At 52.5% G+C, this 17,065-nt stretch overlaps 7 protein-coding genes across 7 annotated transcripts; 3 read left to right on the top strand and 4 right to left on the bottom strand.

Moving 5' to 3' along the window:
* Nucleotides 1-561: 561 nt before the first annotated feature.
* J4E78_001065 (uncharacterized protein) lies at nucleotides 562-2,529 on the bottom strand (the record flags this gene model as incomplete). Its single annotated transcript, XM_049361726.1, has 3 exons — nucleotides 562-653; nucleotides 707-2,419; nucleotides 2,526-2,529. The coding sequence occupies 3 exons, from the start codon at nucleotides 2,527-2,529 to the stop codon at nucleotides 562-564; spliced, it is 1,809 nt and encodes a 602-aa protein (XP_049227009.1).
* Nucleotides 2,530-4,323: 1,794 nt separating this feature from the next.
* J4E78_001064 (uncharacterized protein) lies at nucleotides 4,324-4,916 on the bottom strand (the record flags this gene model as incomplete). Its single annotated transcript, XM_049361725.1, has 2 exons — nucleotides 4,324-4,791; nucleotides 4,875-4,916. 2 exons carry the CDS (start codon nucleotides 4,914-4,916, stop codon nucleotides 4,324-4,326), a joined length of 510 nt encoding a protein of 169 aa, XP_049227008.1.
* Nucleotides 4,917-6,304: 1,388 nt separating this feature from the next.
* Nucleotides 6,305-8,309, bottom strand: J4E78_001063 (uncharacterized protein; the record flags this gene model as incomplete). Its single annotated transcript, XM_049361724.1, has 2 exons — nucleotides 6,305-7,773; nucleotides 8,213-8,309. The coding sequence occupies 2 exons, from the start codon at nucleotides 8,307-8,309 to the stop codon at nucleotides 6,305-6,307; spliced, it is 1,566 nt and encodes a 521-aa protein (XP_049227007.1).
* An 880-nt stretch (nucleotides 8,310-9,189) lies between these two features.
* On the top strand, nucleotides 9,190-10,266 carry J4E78_001062 (uncharacterized protein; the record flags this gene model as incomplete). The annotated part of the gene is made up of 3 exons (XM_049361723.1): nucleotides 9,190-9,205; nucleotides 9,264-9,497; nucleotides 9,563-10,266. 3 exons carry the CDS (start codon nucleotides 9,190-9,192, stop codon nucleotides 10,264-10,266), a joined length of 954 nt encoding a protein of 317 aa, XP_049227006.1.
* A 197-nt stretch (nucleotides 10,267-10,463) lies between these two features.
* Nucleotides 10,464-11,866, bottom strand: J4E78_001061 (uncharacterized protein; the record flags this gene model as incomplete). The annotated part of the gene is made up of 2 exons (XM_049361722.1): nucleotides 10,464-11,651; nucleotides 11,714-11,866. 2 exons carry the CDS (start codon nucleotides 11,864-11,866, stop codon nucleotides 10,464-10,466), a joined length of 1,341 nt encoding a protein of 446 aa, XP_049227005.1.
* Nucleotides 11,867-12,280: 414 nt separating this feature from the next.
* Nucleotides 12,281-13,405, top strand: J4E78_001060 (uncharacterized protein; the record flags this gene model as incomplete). Its single annotated transcript, XM_049361721.1, has 3 exons — nucleotides 12,281-12,372; nucleotides 12,559-12,754; nucleotides 12,926-13,405. 3 exons carry the CDS (start codon nucleotides 12,281-12,283, stop codon nucleotides 13,403-13,405), a joined length of 768 nt encoding a protein of 255 aa, XP_049227004.1.
* A 1,846-nt stretch (nucleotides 13,406-15,251) lies between these two features.
* Nucleotides 15,252-16,448, top strand: ADH1 (alcohol dehydrogenase; the record flags this gene model as incomplete). The annotated part of the gene is made up of 3 exons (XM_049361720.1): nucleotides 15,252-15,425; nucleotides 15,475-15,571; nucleotides 15,661-16,448. The coding sequence occupies 3 exons, from the start codon at nucleotides 15,252-15,254 to the stop codon at nucleotides 16,446-16,448; spliced, it is 1,059 nt and encodes a 352-aa protein (XP_049227003.1).
* Between the last annotated feature and the right edge of the window lie 617 nt (nucleotides 16,449-17,065).

Raw genomic sequence — 17,065 nt, 5'->3', positions numbered from 1 at the left:
CCCTTCGAAAGAGTGACGGCTGTGCTCGAAGTAGGCATTGTCAGCGGGAGACCCATTTGCGCGTTCCTAGATTTGCGGCAGGTCAACGCAGATACAATGTGCGCGGCTTGCTGGAAATCCCCTCGCACCCCCAGAATAGTTGTAATCGTAAGTGGCGCAGGCATTGTAGGCGGCAAACCGATTCGAGGTTTCCTGACTTTTCAACAGGTTAGCGCAAAGTCATCATCATAATGCTCACACAGGAAGAGAGCGGCACCCATTCTGATTCAGATGCAACCCAACGATTGCGATGCTTCGTAGCCTGCAGCCCAGCTTCATGATCTGCATCATGGTCAAGTACCCGTGTTAAGACATTATGCTTTGTATTGTTAGGAGTATAAGGTGCTACAATACACCTGTCGTGTTATTGGGTATCGGAACAAATTCGAAAGGAAACGGTTGTAGCTGCAGTATGTATACCCATGTAAACCAAGAAGACTCCCTATTCACCACCTCTTTCCGTAGAAACCCTACAAGTATGGACATGAAGAAAACAAAAAAAGAGTCTGTACAAGACCACGTCTAGCACTGGTTCTCCGCAATTTCGGGGTAAAACCATGCAGCCAGTGCAATGATGATGTAGCTGGCCATGAGCAGTATGCCTTCGAGCCAATCTGCAGATTGTTAGTAAAGTACGCGCATGAGCAGAGCAGGGGAGTAAACTTACGTGACTTGCCGTCCTGGATGAGGTAGTTGACGAGCAATACCGAAACGAAGAGCGTGACGATCTGGAAATTGTCGAAGTACAGAGTCATGCAGTCTTTGCCAAGGATCCATCCCAAGATAACGATGAACGGGAAGACGAGAAGAGCAATTTGCATACTGGAGCCGACAGCAACACCGATAGACAGATCCATCTTGTCCTTGATGGCGACAGTGACAGCGGTGGCGTGCTCGGCAGCGTTACCGACGATGGGAAGCAAGATAAGACCGACAAAGGTAGTAGAGATTTTACCGGTATCGGTAAGACCTTCGATACTTTCGACCATAAACTCTGAGCAAAAAGCGACAAGAGTTGTGGAAATTGCGAGAGTGACGAGAGCGCCGAGAACAGAGAGCGAGGGTGTTTCGAACTCCTCTTCTTCATCGTCGTCTTCTGAGCCGTCGGGGTTCTTGAAAAGTGACTTCATGTTGACACCGCCTCCAGAAGCCGCGGCGGTACCGGCACCAATGGCTGCGATGCCGCGTGAAGCATCACCCTCCTCCTTCTTGCCAGACTTGCGCTTAGGGACCTTTTGGCTAGGCTCGTTGTACATAGTAGCGTGAGTCTTTAGCTGGAAGGCAAGGTAGCAAGCGTAGACCAAGAGGAGGATAACAGCCGTGCCGTGTGATAATTCCTGGTTCCTGACAGCATCGGCAGCACCATTGTTCGCGGTGCTGTCATCCTCGGCGATGGTGTTGTGGAACACAGTCGGAATAATAAGCGATGCAACACAGAGAGCAAGCAACGATGCCGCCGTCTGTGCAACCGTGACGTTGAAGAACTGTTCCAGGCGGTTGATTCCTCCCAGGAAGAAGGACATACCCAATACCAATAGCAAATTCGACAACATGCTGCCAATGAGTGAAGTCTTGACGATAGTGATCTCGTCCTTGAGCAGGGCTTGGATAGACACGATCAGTTCGACGGCGTTGCCAAAGGTAGCGTTCAACAGCCCACCAAGAGTCTCGCCAACACGGATGGCCAGCTCTTCCGTCGCATTACTCAGCATGGCTGCGAGCGGGATGATGGCGATGAAGTTGATGACGAAAACCGGGACGGGCTTCAGGTGGGCGTATCTAACAGCAAACCCGATGGGCACAAAGATGAGGAGAACATTGATCCAAGCACCGAAAAGGACGAAGCGGATCTGTTTGCCGACCGGGATCTTCCTCTTGTGAGCCTTCCTCTTGCGTTCCTCTAGCGAAAGTTCGTCGTCTTCCGGGTCCTCTGCCTCAACATCTGGTGCATCATGGTCTTTGCGGAAGATGCCCTTGAATTTGGCACGTCGGGTAGGGCCGACGCTGGCCTCTGGGTTGGAAGGCGCAATGGTACTGTCGCCGGAAGCCTTGTGCGCGCCATTCGTTTCGGACATCAGATCCTTCTCCTCCGTTGACTCCGGGATAGTCGTAGACGCGCTTCCGTATGTTGGAGAAGATGTAGATGGTTCGGTGTTGTGGTGGCCGGGCATACCGAACTCGTTGCCTGTTTGCATGCTCTCTAGCCGTCTTTGCTCCTCGATGGCGGGTGTAGCATGGGTTTCCGATCGCGTCCTGTGTACCGCATTCTCTTCGTCTAGGTTAACGTCTCGGGACCGTTGTCGGGCGAATGGGTTGTAGTTCGCCGCGCCATTGCCGCCATGTTGCGACGCGACGCGATGTGCCTGCCTTCGTACGGTGTCTAGATTCATTATTAGATGTGTTCTGGTGTTTGGCAGAAGAAGTCGGGTCGAGGGATAATGGAGACCTATCGCGATCTCGATTCTCGGAAATGTGGATCCACTTACGCATTGATCTACTTTCGCGGCAGCTGTGCCGTCTTCTTGCACTTAGTGGTGGATATACGGTCCAGTTGGGAGTCGTGCTGAAGTGCGACCTGCAGCTCGATATGCCAAGTGAGTACTCGGAACGAGTTGCTTGTGATTCGGAACGGGTGGCTGGGGGCCGAAACGGATGTATTGGGGGCGAATAATTGTCTGGACCAACAAGCGCGCGAAGAAATGTGCCTGATGCAACCGGGGAGAAACAGACGCAGGTACGCGTGCAATCTGTATCGGAGATTTGTCGTTGAAGGGTTGCCCTGAGAACAAAGGACCGGTGAGTGAATGGAGAAAGGGAGGAAGGGGCCAAGGGTAATTAAACCTGTGTTGACAGGAGGCCAGCGCACTGACGAGTCGAACACTGACGAGTATAGTTGTGGCTGTTGTGTGAATGCGCGAATGAGAAACGCCTCAGCCACAGTTGACGGGGGCAAATAGGAGCTAACGAGATTGTCAAAAGGCTGTGTTCACAGTAGCGCGCGCATGCAATCGCAAATCACTGCGTTCGGAGTCTATGTGATTGCCTCTCGGAAGACAGATGTGCGAAGCTTCACGTCATGACAGTCAAGCCTTGTTACGGAGAACCAAGATTCACTCGAGGCCCTTGGCTGGGGGCTTGGGCTAGCATCGGGGCGCAGAGGCGGTCTGGGCATGACGACGCGGCTAGACTTGGAAACGCTTAACTGGTCGACCCTGCATGCCAGCTTGCGCACTAGCAAAGCATCACGATACTCGATCTGGGGAAACTGCTGGTGTTGTCGAAGTTTCCTTGCTTTCCCCCATGGCTGTTTGGCCGGCGTCGCAGGCTGCACCCTGGAGGTTTTACCACGTATGCTGTACACCGTAAGCTCCAGACGCTTGTTTTGCGTCTGCTTGCATCCGAATGCGACGGGAAAACCGCGAATAGTCTTGCTATGCACGGCAAGTATCAAAGCTTACATCTGCAGCAAGACGCCATAGGGCCACGACAGACATCTGAAATAGCGTCTGCTTAATCATATATTCACATGTATGCGATAAGATAGTATCCTTAGCCATACATCGCATCTGACCTGTTGATCTGCGCGTGCATATGTCCTTGGCCCAGTTGCACGGCTGGAGTGATGATGGCACAATGATGGCGCCATGATGGCGCGCTCACCCTCGAGGGGACACCGCACACGAGGGAAAATATATCCTGTCGCCTGCTTCAACACGATCGAACGTTTCTTGCTTTTTCTCATATCTGTTGCCCAACTAGGCAAGTTGCGCAACGGCCATGGATGTCGGCGGGCACAAAGCAAGAGAAATGCCGGGGCCGTCCTCACAGCATTGGTGCGCACTCGCCGAAGGCATGCCGCAGCGACGTGGGTGGCGGCACGCCGCAACAACCTGATTCGTGCGCAAAAAATCGAATTCGAGATTGCTCATACACATAGCGCTCAGTGTGATAGTTAGACACGGTTCGCAATTTTGCATCTGTACGTCTGCCGTCGCTCATGCAGCCACAGTATGCAATCCGGCCGATGACGTACGGGCGGGAGTCTCACAACGTGCATGATCAAGAAGCTAGTCGCGTGTACCATGGCTGCAAGAGAAAGACGTAGCAAAGTTATTGAATCCTTTATAATGTTTACATCAAGTACTCCTTTCCCACATGAGATATCCGTATCCAGTATCATGAACGCCCTACTGCCAGTCCAAGCAATCCTGTGCGCCGCTTAACACGTATTGTACTGGTCTACATGTCCCTTCTCTTGAGACATATACGCCCAAGACTGTCCATTTATGGGCCCTGAACCTTGTTGTCGCCCTTGATCACATCTGCGTAGGTCGGTGGTGGCCCTTCAGGCTGACTCGAGCTACCTTCGCCGGCTTGCGGTGCAGAAGCATTCGGGGCTGAAGCGCCCTTCGCGGCCTTGCTTCCCTTTGGCTGCGCAAAGCTGTTTGTCACGCCACTCTGCTGTCCGGGGAACTGGCCGTTGCTTGGCTGGCTGCCCACGGTGCCGTAATTCGCTTGTCCTCCAGCCGGCTGCTCGTGGGTGATGACATAGTATGTGGTTCCGCCGTTGCTGTTTGCGCCGCGTTCGCGATCGGGCACTTGCTGGTATGCGTCGTACGGATCTGGGTTTTGGAGGATCACGTACCAGGCGTGTAGGAGGCCTGGCAGGAAACCGAGACAGCAGAGCGCGAGGTTGATAAGAGAGTCGGCACTGCAGAGGCCTTTCTTTACCCATACCCCCACAGGTGGGAACTAGTTGACGTGTCAGTACTTGGAGACGGTGGGTCGCAGAGAGATGGCTGGTGCCTGCTGCAGCTTTGGGGGCGTGGACGTACCAGGACGCTTAGGAGCATCAAGAAGCAGTCGGAGCCGCACATGATGACAGTGATTCGCGATGTAGAGTTCTGGGTTGGGGTGCGCAGCTGTAGGTACAAGGTCGTAGTCGTTGTTCTGGCGTTGGGGTGTCGCCTGAGTGAGAGGTACCTGGAGTCGCTTGATCTGATGACGCACATTGTGGCTGTGCGTGGCTGTGCACCCGCCGAGGTACCTGGAATACGATATACGAGAACCACCGCTGCAACAATAGCGCTAGTCAAGATGGAGCGCCGCTTCTGCAATTCGATGTCTTTCCAGGCCAATCTTTCGTTTCTAGATTGTTCTTACCGAGTGGCAAGCTCTTGAAACCAATTGCCTGCCTCGCACAGATTCACATGTCACTTATCAGATATACAAGACTACTGATCATTGCACATAATCCATTTTGATTTTCTAGTGCAGTATGTACGTGTTCATGTCCCATTTAGAACAAACGCTTTGTGTGGTACGCAGGTTGAATCACATAAAGAACAGCTGTCCTCCCCAGCACCTGATATTAGCACCTGATATGAGCACATGTGGCTCAGCCTGTAGATTCTGCTACGCATCATGGATCAAAGATCTTCAAGGTCACATCCCTCGCTGAAAGGTAGAGAATAGCTTGCAGCTGATTACCTGAGTGCCAACGTAGTATGCATATCCTGTGGCTGACGCCATTTTACTTGAAGTAGCTAGGCACGCACACCACAAATACCAATATACTTACTGCATATACGATTGTGTGATCTTGCTGGACTACAGGGATAAAACACGGATCGCAATCTCCGAGCCAAGTAAGGGACTAAACACTAAGGAAATGTAATCTGAAGAACAAGGATCAAACATGGTGGTAGGTGAACAGATAGAAGGATGACATCGACAGAATTTGACGCGACAACTGGGAAGATCGAATGAGATTAATGTAAATAGTGGTGAAGATGACAAGATAATAGAACGTCTGGAACAGACAGTGAAGAGAAAAGGACTTAACGTGCCCTGTGAAATAAACATCAAGCGCTGAATGACGCCATACCCATAAGCCACCCTTTCTGAACAAACTCATCAAAGCATTCTTTAGACAGAAAATGGGATCACAGTCGTCAACCCCTGTAGACGTGAGGGTGTAGTAGCAAAGCAGTGAATGAAAATGTAGGGCATCACCCAGCATGATAACATGCTGGCGAAAATGAATGATCCAGTATCTTAGACAGACCATTGTTCAAGGTCAAGAGGCTGGCGGGAGGTGTTCTTGACGAATGAAACGGCAGCCACAAGAATTGACGGCTCTGACAAAAGTTCCGAGCAAGCATTGCAGTGGGTGTGCCGAAATACTGACGGGACGTTCAACGTCGGCTGTAACTAGTAAGATACTGCACGAGAATTGGAGAGCGTTAAATGGAATTGGCAGGGCTTACCTGTACGCAGCATCAACTTGAGAGCGCCGCTTTCGTTTGCTGTAGTCTTCTTGCTGCCGCAAGCGCTCATGCTCGTGGTCCGCATCCTCATAGCTCCTCTTCCGAGAGAAAGAGCTATCGCCTCGGTCGAGTGAGGTTGCACTTGGCACATCCTGTCGTATCTCGTTGCTGGGGTTTTCGGGCTCGAAATCAGAGCCAGCCATGGTGTGGTTGCTTCCTTCAGAGAGCGCCGGACTGCCCCTGGAGCCATCGAGACCATGGCCACTACGCTGAGGCGCATTCCAAGGATCGTAGCGTTGTTGTTCTGGGGGTGGAGGTGGGGGTGGGGGCCTAGAGGTGGTGGAAGACGACATGGAGCCGTACGGCCGAGGCAGCGGAGGTCCATGTGTATTGTTGCGATGGCCTCCATACGATTGCGCTCGTTGAGGTGGAAGAGCAGGCTCTGCAGTCTTTGTGAAGGCAGAAGGTAATGATGGCTTACCAGGAAGTGCCGATGGGATCTTCGCATCGGAGGCAGATAATGGTAGTGAAATCTGCTCATCTGATGGTGGCTTCGGAGTCCCGGTCACGCCCAGTTTAGCCAGGATGTCTTCTTGGCTTAGCTGTTGAGGAGGTGCTGTCTCAGACTCCGTAGTGGCAGGTTTGGTGGAACCACTGTTTGTAGCGAGTGCTTGCTCAAGGTTATCCATAATGTCCCACGTCGCATCGCGCATCTCCAGATCCTCATCCTGCTGTACTTCCTCGTACAATTCGTCCGGTCGATCTCGTTGAGCAATACAATCCTCTAGCGAGACGAGATTGGATTTCATGTCTTCGTCTGTGAATACGACGAAGACTGGATCATCCTGAAGTGTCTCCCATTCGTCTGTCTGCCTAACATTCAAGAAAGCCTCATGCGAGTTGTCGGCTGTAAAGTACATCGACACTGAATCTCCGTTGTCCAGTTTCTCCGGCGTGGGTTTCAGTGCGTCTTCTTCGGCCTCGGCGAAGGTTGATGGTAATGCACGTGTTACCTGCTTTGCGGGATGCCAGATGATAACCCCGAGACTTAGGGCCGGATCGACAGGTTCATTGCTTTTGGGCCAGATAGCACCATCAAAATCGAAATCCCAGTCGTCCCAGGCAAGGAACAGTTGCGGCTTTTCGCCTGAACTCCCCTCACTCAAAGCACTAGTGGACTGATTAGACGGTGGAAGGGGACGAGATGTAGTGAGATGAACAGTCGCCTGAGTTGGTGTAGCGTGAGGATCCGGCGTGGAATGACTATCGTTGGGTAATCCGTTGATTGAGCTGTATTGGTTTGACTGATAGGATGCTTGCCCCTGCTGCTGTGACCACGCTGGATTCTGTCCATAAGCCTGTTGATTGGTGTTAGTGGCCGCATGCTGAGGCTGGTATCCTTGATAGTGGCTCTGTGGTGGTGCATAGGGCTGCGCAGGAGGTTGACTCGGAGGTTGCGAGTAACCTGTATTTGGTTGATAACCTGGTTGTGGCCATTGATAATTAGCTTGCGCCGGCGGATATGCGGCCTGTGGATAATTCGGAGCTTGGGGCGGCGGCTGATTATAACCCTGAGCGGAATAGCCATGGTGCGCAGGGGGAGCAGCATAACCTTGCTGTGGGTAACTTGGAGGTACTGGGGGTGGTTGTGAGAATGTAGGCTGCGGCGGTTGGTACTGATTGGAAAACTGAGTGGTTCCAAAAGGACCCTGGGGTTGCGCCGGCCCACGATAGCCCGGGGGAGGGGGATACCGAGTAATTATCGGATTTCCCTTCTTCTTTGGAGGTCTACACATATGTCAGAAAACGGCCTTTGGGGAATCTAAACTTGAGGTTCGATGTTGTTGTTCTTTTCAAAATATCTGGCCGAACTGCAAGTACGTGGTGAGATAAAAGAAACCTACTGAACATGAGGAGCACGGTGAGGTGGACCGGCCGGCGGATAGGCAGCTCCTGACTGATATTGTCCGTATCCTGGTTGTTGTCCTGGCTGCTGTCCATATTGATAGGGCGGCTGTTGGCCGTATGGCTGGCCATTGCCATACGGTTGCTGCTGGAAAGGCGCCGAACCTGCTACGGGCCCGCTCCACGACATGCCCACTCTGGAAATTACCTGTTGCGATGCACGTCAGGAGTGAGATGCTCGGGACTGTATAGAAAGAAATGGAGTCGATGAATTTCTCGGAAGTGGTGATGTAGGTCGGACTGGATGTAGGCAAGTGTTCTTGAGTTGAGAGGTGCGCGTCTCAAAATTTGGTCTGGTCGAGCGCACGAGCCAGGACGACGAAAGAGAAGCCCAAGCTCATGGAGGGACTTTGAACTTAGGGTGCTCTGATAACGCGTGAAGGCTGAATGATTTGGGGCGGAACTATGACGTTGGGAAAGACGGAATTGAGTTGACGGAAAGAGCCCTGAAGTGAAACAAGCCAGGCTGATGTGAGGAAAACCCTTGGAAGTTGCTATTGAGAGTACAGCAGGATGCAGATGGCGGGTTGCGAGGGATGCAGGAGGTTGGCCTCAGGACATCAGAATCTAATGACGCGACAGGAGGGAAGACTTGAGAGGTGATAACGCCGAGTGCATCCCCTTCCCATTGAAGCATGCCAACGGTTGTCGCGTAGAAATGAAATCTGGAGCGTGGTCACGTTTTGCGCTTGGGCCAGGGCCAGCGCGGGATGCCGCCGCATTTCAGGCCGACAGGCACATATTGCCCCCCATTGCCATGTCGCTGCCTTTCGCGCCATTGCCCAGATACCGCCCCTCGATGCGCCCCCGAGGATGATTGTACGATACAGACACCTGCTAGCGACCAGTATAGACTCGATACCCTGAGCTGCGCCGCGAATGCCCCAATACCAACACCCACCCCACAAACACCACCATGCCCGGCCTACCGTGTACGTCAGTCGCCGACGCCTGCGCATTCCCTGGGTGGCTGTGCTGACATTGTGGCAGCTACCGTAGACCTCGATGAATGCATATCGCGCCTGTCGAAGAAGGAGCTGCTCGCCGAGTCGGTGGTCGAGGCAATATGCGCCAAAACCAAGGAGCTGCTTATGAAAGAGAGCAATGTGGTGCACATCCGAGCGCCCGTCACTGTCGTGGGTGACATCCACGGCCAGTTCTTCGATATGATGGAGATATTCAAGATTGGCGGGCCGTGTCCCGACACCAACTACCTCTTCCTCGGTGTGTCTCCGTCCATTGGCCGTATGCTGCACGCGACCTCGTTTCATGACGCTAATATATCCTAGGTGACTACGTCGATCGCGGTCTCTTCTCTGTCGAAACAATATCGCTCCTCGTATGCTTGAAGCTTCGCTATCCACACCGAGTCCACCTTATACGTGGAAACCACGAATCGCGCGGAGTCACTCAGTCCTACGGCTTCTACACCGAATGCTCGCGGAAGTACGGGAACGCAAATGTATGGCACTACTTTACCGACATGTTCGACTTCCTCACCCTATCCGTCGTCATCAACGACCAGATATTCTGCGTACACGGTGGGCTCTCGCCGTCAATACATTCCATCGACCAAATCAAAATCATCGACCGTTTCCGAGAGATACCTCACGAGGGGCCCATGGCGGACCTAGTCTGGAGCGACCCAGATCCCGAACGAGACGAATTCTCGCTCAGCCCAAGAGGTGCAGGTTATACGTTTGGAGCACAAGTTGTCAAGAAGTTTCTGGAAGTCAACTCCATGTCACATATTCTACGCGCACATCAGTTATGTCAAGAGGGCTATCAGGTTCTGTACGATGACAGACTTAGCACGGTTTGGAGTGCACCGAACTACTGCTATCGGTGCGGTAACATGGCGAGTGTACTGGAGGTCAGTGATACCGGTGAACGCTTTTTCAATGTTTTCGATGCGAGCCCCGACAACGATGTCCACCGAGCAGAGCAGCAGCAACAGCAAGGCAAGGAAGTCACGACAGAGTACTTCCTATGATACCCAACATATACAGCGGTGCATCATTGGCTCGGTGCGAACCTGGCATTTATCGGCGTTGGCACGAGGCACGGCGTTCAGGCAAGACCATGTTGGTTATATACAATCATGTGTGAAATGCGATCATATACTGAAGATGGTACGCAATCTCAACAAACTCGTCGTTACCTGCGTTATACGTGATTTGCGCACCCGTTTCAGCATCCCAAGTACTTAGTTTCGATCCAACGCGCCTCTTCGTCATGACCCAGCCTTGCAACCACAATCTTGATGTCTGGGAACACGCTCAACACCCTGTTAAGACCTACGCGCCCTGCCGTATATGTCACAAAGACAACTCTGTTCTCCGGTACGCCATGATCAACCAGTACCCTGACCGCCATCAATGCCGCTGCACCTGTGGAGAATTGCGGATCTAGAACTAAAACCAGTCCATGCTCTGCGATGTTCTCGGGAAGAGCCCGGTAATGCAACTCCGGTTCTCCGGTACTGTAGTTCGTCTGAATCAATACTCTCCCGGTCCTGCAGTCTGGAATGGTTCTTCGAAGGCCCGTTTCGAATGCGCTTCCACCACGTAAGACTACTACTGCGCTGATTTCCGCAGCCTTCTTGAGTCCCTGGTACGTGTAGTCCTGGGGCGTAGTGATCTTGTGTGATTCAAAAGGCAAGAAATCCGCAGCTTTCTCGACCAAAAGCGCAACCATGCGATCGAAGTAGAAGATAAAGTCTTCTCTCGACGTGGTCGGGTTGAGTAACAGGGTGTGCATTCCCTTGATTTGGTTCGTTTGTTGCAGTACGATAGCATTATCGCTCAATGGACTATCTTCCGCGATCTTGCCCAGTCGTTTCAGCTCCGTTTGATGCTGTATGCTCTTGCTTTCTAGCGTCTGTCGAACCTGATTGCTCACCATGGTGATTGCGACCTTGTTCTCGATACCTCTCGGAATGATAAGATCACCAATCTCCCTTTGCGGCGCAACATATTTGTAGAAGTTTGGCTTTACGAAAGCGAACCATTGTTTGATGCATCCTTCGATGTCGCGTCCGCGTTCTTTCACATCCCGTACGAGACGTCTCGAGAGACACAGGTCAGCGTCGGCTTCCGCAAATATCTTGAGATCCAGGAGGTCGAGCACGCGTTGGTCATGCAAAGCAAATATGCCTTCTAGAATTATGACGTGCGGCGAGTAGATCGTGGTCGTTTTGGAAAGGCGGGCGTGCTTTTGGAAAGAGTATATAGGCACTTCAGCCACCTTGCCACTCTTGATGTCCTTCAAGCGCTCGACCAGGATGTCGAAATCTATAGCGTCGGGCGAATCAAAGTCGAATTCGTTCCGGAAAGCCGCTGCAGATTGCTCTGGCGTCAGAGGCTTGTAGAACGAATCCTACATGCAGTGGTCCTTAGCTGATTGGAGCACGTGACCCACTGTGCGAGGCTGGTACGCACCATAGACAGGATGACAACCCATGGCAAGTTCAAAGATGCCACTATCGCCAGTGCCAGAGAAGTTTTTCCAGATCCAGAACTACCAGCTACACCAATAATGCTCGCGTTGCCCCACGGCGGTTCGTAGTGCGTTTTGCGGCCTGCCGAGGCCATATTTGTGATTTCTTCGGATTTCCAAAAGAGACCGTGTTTCTGCTATCTCATGCTCTACCAAACCGCACCTCTTATAGCAAGACTGAATAATATCGAGGGTGTATGCAGGGTTCCGGCACGATCGGGTTTCTGCAGCGGGCGGCTCTTTACTTAGGCTCATGCTTACATAAGAACGACCCACCCCACTAGCGTTGCCAAGCTCGCAAGCTCAGTCTTTCTCTTCCACGAACCTTCACTCACAAACTTTCTCTCATCACGCACCAAGCTTTGCGTGACTGCCAGCACACTCGACCAACGGTCGGGCAGCTCTATCCTTCACTGATGGACGTCGGCTGAGGCTTGCTGAGCGCCTCGCTTCACCATGGTAAGCTCCAACGCATCTGCTGTCGCAAAACTCACCACCCTCTAACAATCATGCAGAGCTCATCTACCGTTTCGGTGTCGGCGGCAACGCCAACACAGCATCCTTTCCAGAGGAAGATTGATGACATCAAGCCGTCCAAGACGTAAGTTGCTACCTGTCCGCGCCGCCTCAGCTACTGCTCCACATGATGATTTCAAAATAAGTTGGGAATCTCTCCGAAACAACGTGTGGAGAACATGTTAACTTGTATCTCTGATCTCGCAGTAGCTGCTGCACTGCGCGCTACACTGTCTGGCATCCGATCAACAAGCTAACGTATGCGCTTCAGGGACATCAACTTTGTCATCATGGACTACCTGGTCAGCGAAGGCTACCCGAGGGCTGCTGAGAAGTTCGCCAAGGAAGCCAACATCCAGCTACCTCTTGAAGAGGAGTCCATACAGTCCCGCGTAGAAATACGACGGTCTATCCATGCTGGCGACATTGACACCGCTATTACTAAGATCAATGATCTAAACCCTCAGGTACGCATCCTCTTCCCGCTTCGTCCACCCTTTGCAGGATTATATCCAGTTTCATGCACCACGCAGAATCTCTTTGATGATAATCAAACCTTCAGTCCTTAATATGATTGCAAACAACCCAATTCACTCATGTCGCATACCTTTTATTGGGCTTTGCTAACTTCCAGTCAGATTCTAGACACAGATCCATCGCTACACTTCGCGCTGTTGCGTCTGCAGCTCATCGAGCTCATCCGCGCATGCACATCCTCTACCGCCTCCGACATCACACCCGCTCTTAGCTTCGCGTCGTCTCAGCTAGCTCCTCGCGCAGCTACGAACACGGACTTCCTGAAGGATCTTGAGCTTACTATGTCGTTGCTCATTTTCCTCCCCGCCGCCCCTGGAACACTCCAGAAGGAGCTCAATGAACTGCTTGAACCTTCGCTCCGTCGGCATGTCGCGAGCAAGGTCAACGAGGCAATACTCACGAGCATGGGGGCACATGGAGAGTCACGCATGAGGAGCTTAGTGCGCCTACGCCAGTGGGCGGAGACCAAGGCGCGAGCTGCTCAAAAGGACATCCCTCCCGTTCTACCTCTTGGCTTGCAGGACGCCGACGAGCGGCCGGCCAACGGCAATGGTGAGGCTGTCGACGTGATGGTGCAATAGAGACGTACGAATATGGGGCATCAGTTCTCAACTGAAGCTTTTCCGCCCCTTTGCCTTATGTTGTAATGATTTCATGACGAGAGAGCTTTTAAGCTCCGGACTATTAATGATACCACAATTGAATTCTGTGAAACTCGCGTCCCTTGTCTTCATGCAGCCTGTCATAGCCTACCTTGTAAGTTGGAATATCCAACGGTGATGCAAATTCGGGGTTATCTACCTTTGGAAGACTAGGCCGTTGAGTTTCGTCGTTCAGATGAGGTACTACCGCCATGGTAATGAGTCGTTAGGTACTGTAGCAGGCGGTCGTTCCATGGTCTGGGTCGAGTTAAGTCCTTGATGGGCAGCGTAGCTGACCGCATTAGGCTGGTCGTTCATCATACTCGACCTGTCATCCTGTCGCGACCAGCCGTGTAGTTCGCAAGAGGTCATGAAGGTACTCATGTATGCGACTTATAAGACGGGCCTTGTGCTCCAACGTTGCGAGCGTCTCCGAGCCTTCGCCCTCCCGTCATCCGCACAGCCAGTCCAGGGAAAACCACCGCTCTCCGGACCTGGGAATCCCTGTGCTTTTTACCACTAGGTCTCCAGCCCCTCACTTTCCCAGCCAACGCAGATCTCGCTCGGAGCCTGTGTTTCTGAGCTCACAGGATATCCATCGTCAACCGTCCCTTTGCTCCGTAACATCCGGCCGCTTTCGATTGACGCGAGCAAGCCAGTGTCCGCTACCCCGCGATTGCGGACGCGCTATTCCCACGCCTCCTGGCATCCAGAACCCCCGCATAGTACGACAGGAGCCGCGTGTGGTGGAGCTGTCTAGAGGCAGAGCTAAGACTCTCTTATTGGTCGCTTAGCTTTCTCGAGGTCCTCAATTGGGAGATGTAGATGCACGGCTACATGTGGCTGGGAGAGCTTACGCAGAAGATCTGGCAATAGCGTTTGGAATTTGCGCTCGACCGACCCAACTGGCAGGTTTCATCAACTCGAATGCACACTTACGTGGATTTGGGCTCTCACATGAGCTGTCGAGTAATGCGGTGGAGGGACCAGATGGAGACGAGGCGCGATTGAACCGAACTGTGGCCGAGCCTGGGTAGGACGTTACCATTGCCATCCACGCCTTCAGTTCACCTGTCACTTGAACAAGAACGATTTTTTGCCTTGGGTTATTTGCGGCACCGGCCGTAGCCGTTGTGTGCTGAGCAACGAGTCTCAGGAGATATTCTGTCGAAAGAAGCTAGAAGCCTGGCGCTGACCCCACCTAGCCGACCATCCTCCAAATCACCCCTCACACCATACTCAACGACGGTTTGCCTCGAACCATAATCCCTGAGCTGATTTACATGCGCTAGAGTCAGGCCACACCAACTTTCCTATTTCCGGCAGTAGTTTTCGCCTTACCACGGATGCTTCGCGCTCGCGCTATGGTCGCTCCCACCCAGCCGATGCATCATGATCCAGCCATCATCCAATCCTCCTCCGTGTACCCCTCCAGAGCTCCACTGTACATGTGTACTTCTCTGATGATTGACCAATGAACAAGGTCCATCAGTGATCGTCCAACTCCGACGTGTTGAGCAGGAGACCTGGCTTGGCGTGGATGAACGGACGCATTGCCTGTAGCTTCCTGTAAGAAGGCGCGAATGTATCCGGACCCTGGCGAAAGTGACATGTTGGTCTCCAGGTGGGGTTAAAACGTTGAGCTTCTTTCGGCACTGACGACAAGTATATAAAGCGTACGTCTTCCTACACAATCAAGGACATCCACCATCAATCACATCCTCGATCTGCCACTACAAACACTCTCACCTTCGACAACGTACCATACTCACTCAACTTTGCCAACATGCCTGAAATTCCCAAGGAGCAATGGGCGCAGGTCATCCAGAAGACCGGTGGACCCGTCGAGTACAAGAAGATTCCCGTCGAGCAGCCTGGCCCTGATGAGGTTCTGGTCAACATCAAGTACAGTGGTGTTTGCCACACTGACCTTCACGCTGTGAACGGTGACTGGCCTTTGGTGAGTACTTCTCTTATTTGTACCGATGTCACATTCTAATTATTTCTAGGCCACCAAGCTGCCTCTCGTAGGTGGTCACGAGGGTGCTGGTGTCGTCGTCGCACGAGGTGACCTCGTCACGGATGTAGAGATCGGCGACTATGCTGGTAAGTTTCCTCTTCTAGCGTGTATATTCTGGAGATACTTCTGAACAAGAATACACATGTCTTTTCGATCAGTACTAACTCGTCACAAGGTGTCAAGTGGCTGAACGGTTCCTGCTTGGCTTGTGACTTCTGCCAGCAAGCAGACGAGCCCCTCTGCCCCAAGCCTCTTCTATCTGGATATACTGTCGACGGTACCTTCCAGCAATATTGCATCGCCAAGGCTGCTCACGTTGCCCGCATTCCCAAGGAATGTGATCTCGCCGCCATTGCTCCAGTCCTGTGTGCCGGTATCACCGTCTACAAGGGTCTGAAGGAGTCAGGTGTCAAGCCCGGCCAATTCGCCGCCATCGTCGGTGCTGGTGGTGGTCTCGGTTCGCTTGCTTGCCAGTACGCAAAGGCAATGGGTGTACGAACAATTGCCATCGACACTGGCGATGAGAAGAAGAAGATGTGCACCGGAGAACTTGGTGCCGAGGCCTTTGTCGACTTCTCCACGAGCAAGAACCTCGTCGCCGACGTCCAGAAGGCAACACCCGATGGTCTTGGTCCCCACGTTGTCATCCTCGTTGCCGTCAACGAGAAGCCCTTCCAGCAAGCCGCCGAGTACGTCCGCCCACGCGGTACCGTCATCTGCATTGGTCTCCCCGCTGGCGCTTACCTGAAGGCACCCGTCTTTGAGACTGTCATCAAGATGATCAGAATCCAAGGCTCATACGTCGGTAACCGCAAGGACAGCTCAGAGGCTATCGAGTTCTTCCGCCGCGGCTTGATCAAGGCTCCGTTCAAGGTCGTTGGTCTCTCTGAACTCCAGATGGTGTATGACAAGATGAACAAGGGTGCTATTGCTGGACGCTATGTCTTGGACACATCGAAGTAGGGTGTTGGCTGCTACTAAAGCAAATGCAAATGTAATGTATATATCGAAAGTTATCTGTTAAACAATATCTCGATTTCTTCCTATGCACGTCCCCGTCAAAAAACTTGAGGTATGGTAAGATATGACCTGTACCTAAGGTCTTCCCAACACTCCAGCATTACAGCATGGATCGTTGCAGAAGTAGCGTATATGCCAGAAATTCTGTCCCCCTTCATTGCTAAGACATCGCCGTGCCTCTTTGCCATTCTTCGTCCTAGAACCCATCTTTCCCTCGTGCTCTTCTGCTCTTGCATGCAATCACTCTTCCGCCACCCCAATCACGATCTTCTTCGCCAGGTCAGTCCAGCCTGATCATTGAATAGTGATACGGGACGGAGTCAAGCTCCCGAATGATGATGTAAGAGTGTTTGCTCGTTCGAGACCAACACCACTTCCCCGCATCTGCCATCGGAAGCGTACTAACGCAGTAGCTCTTGTCCAGAACCGTCAGCCGAAGGTCTTCCCAAGCCGCCGCATGTGCAGCCTTGTAGCTCTCAAGCTAAAGCGCACCAGCGCTGCGTACTCTTTGTTCTCTTTGCCCTGCATGAACTAGTCGACATAGCGCGAGGTTCGCTCGA

Source organism: Alternaria triticimaculans (assembly GCF_023758025.1).
Source record: "Alternaria triticimaculans strain BMP 0046 chromosome Unknown scaffold_1, whole genome shotgun sequence".
Classification (NCBI taxonomy): domain Eukaryota; kingdom Fungi; phylum Ascomycota; class Dothideomycetes; order Pleosporales; family Pleosporaceae; genus Alternaria; species Alternaria triticimaculans.
This window is presented reverse-complemented; position numbering and strand designations above follow the sequence as displayed.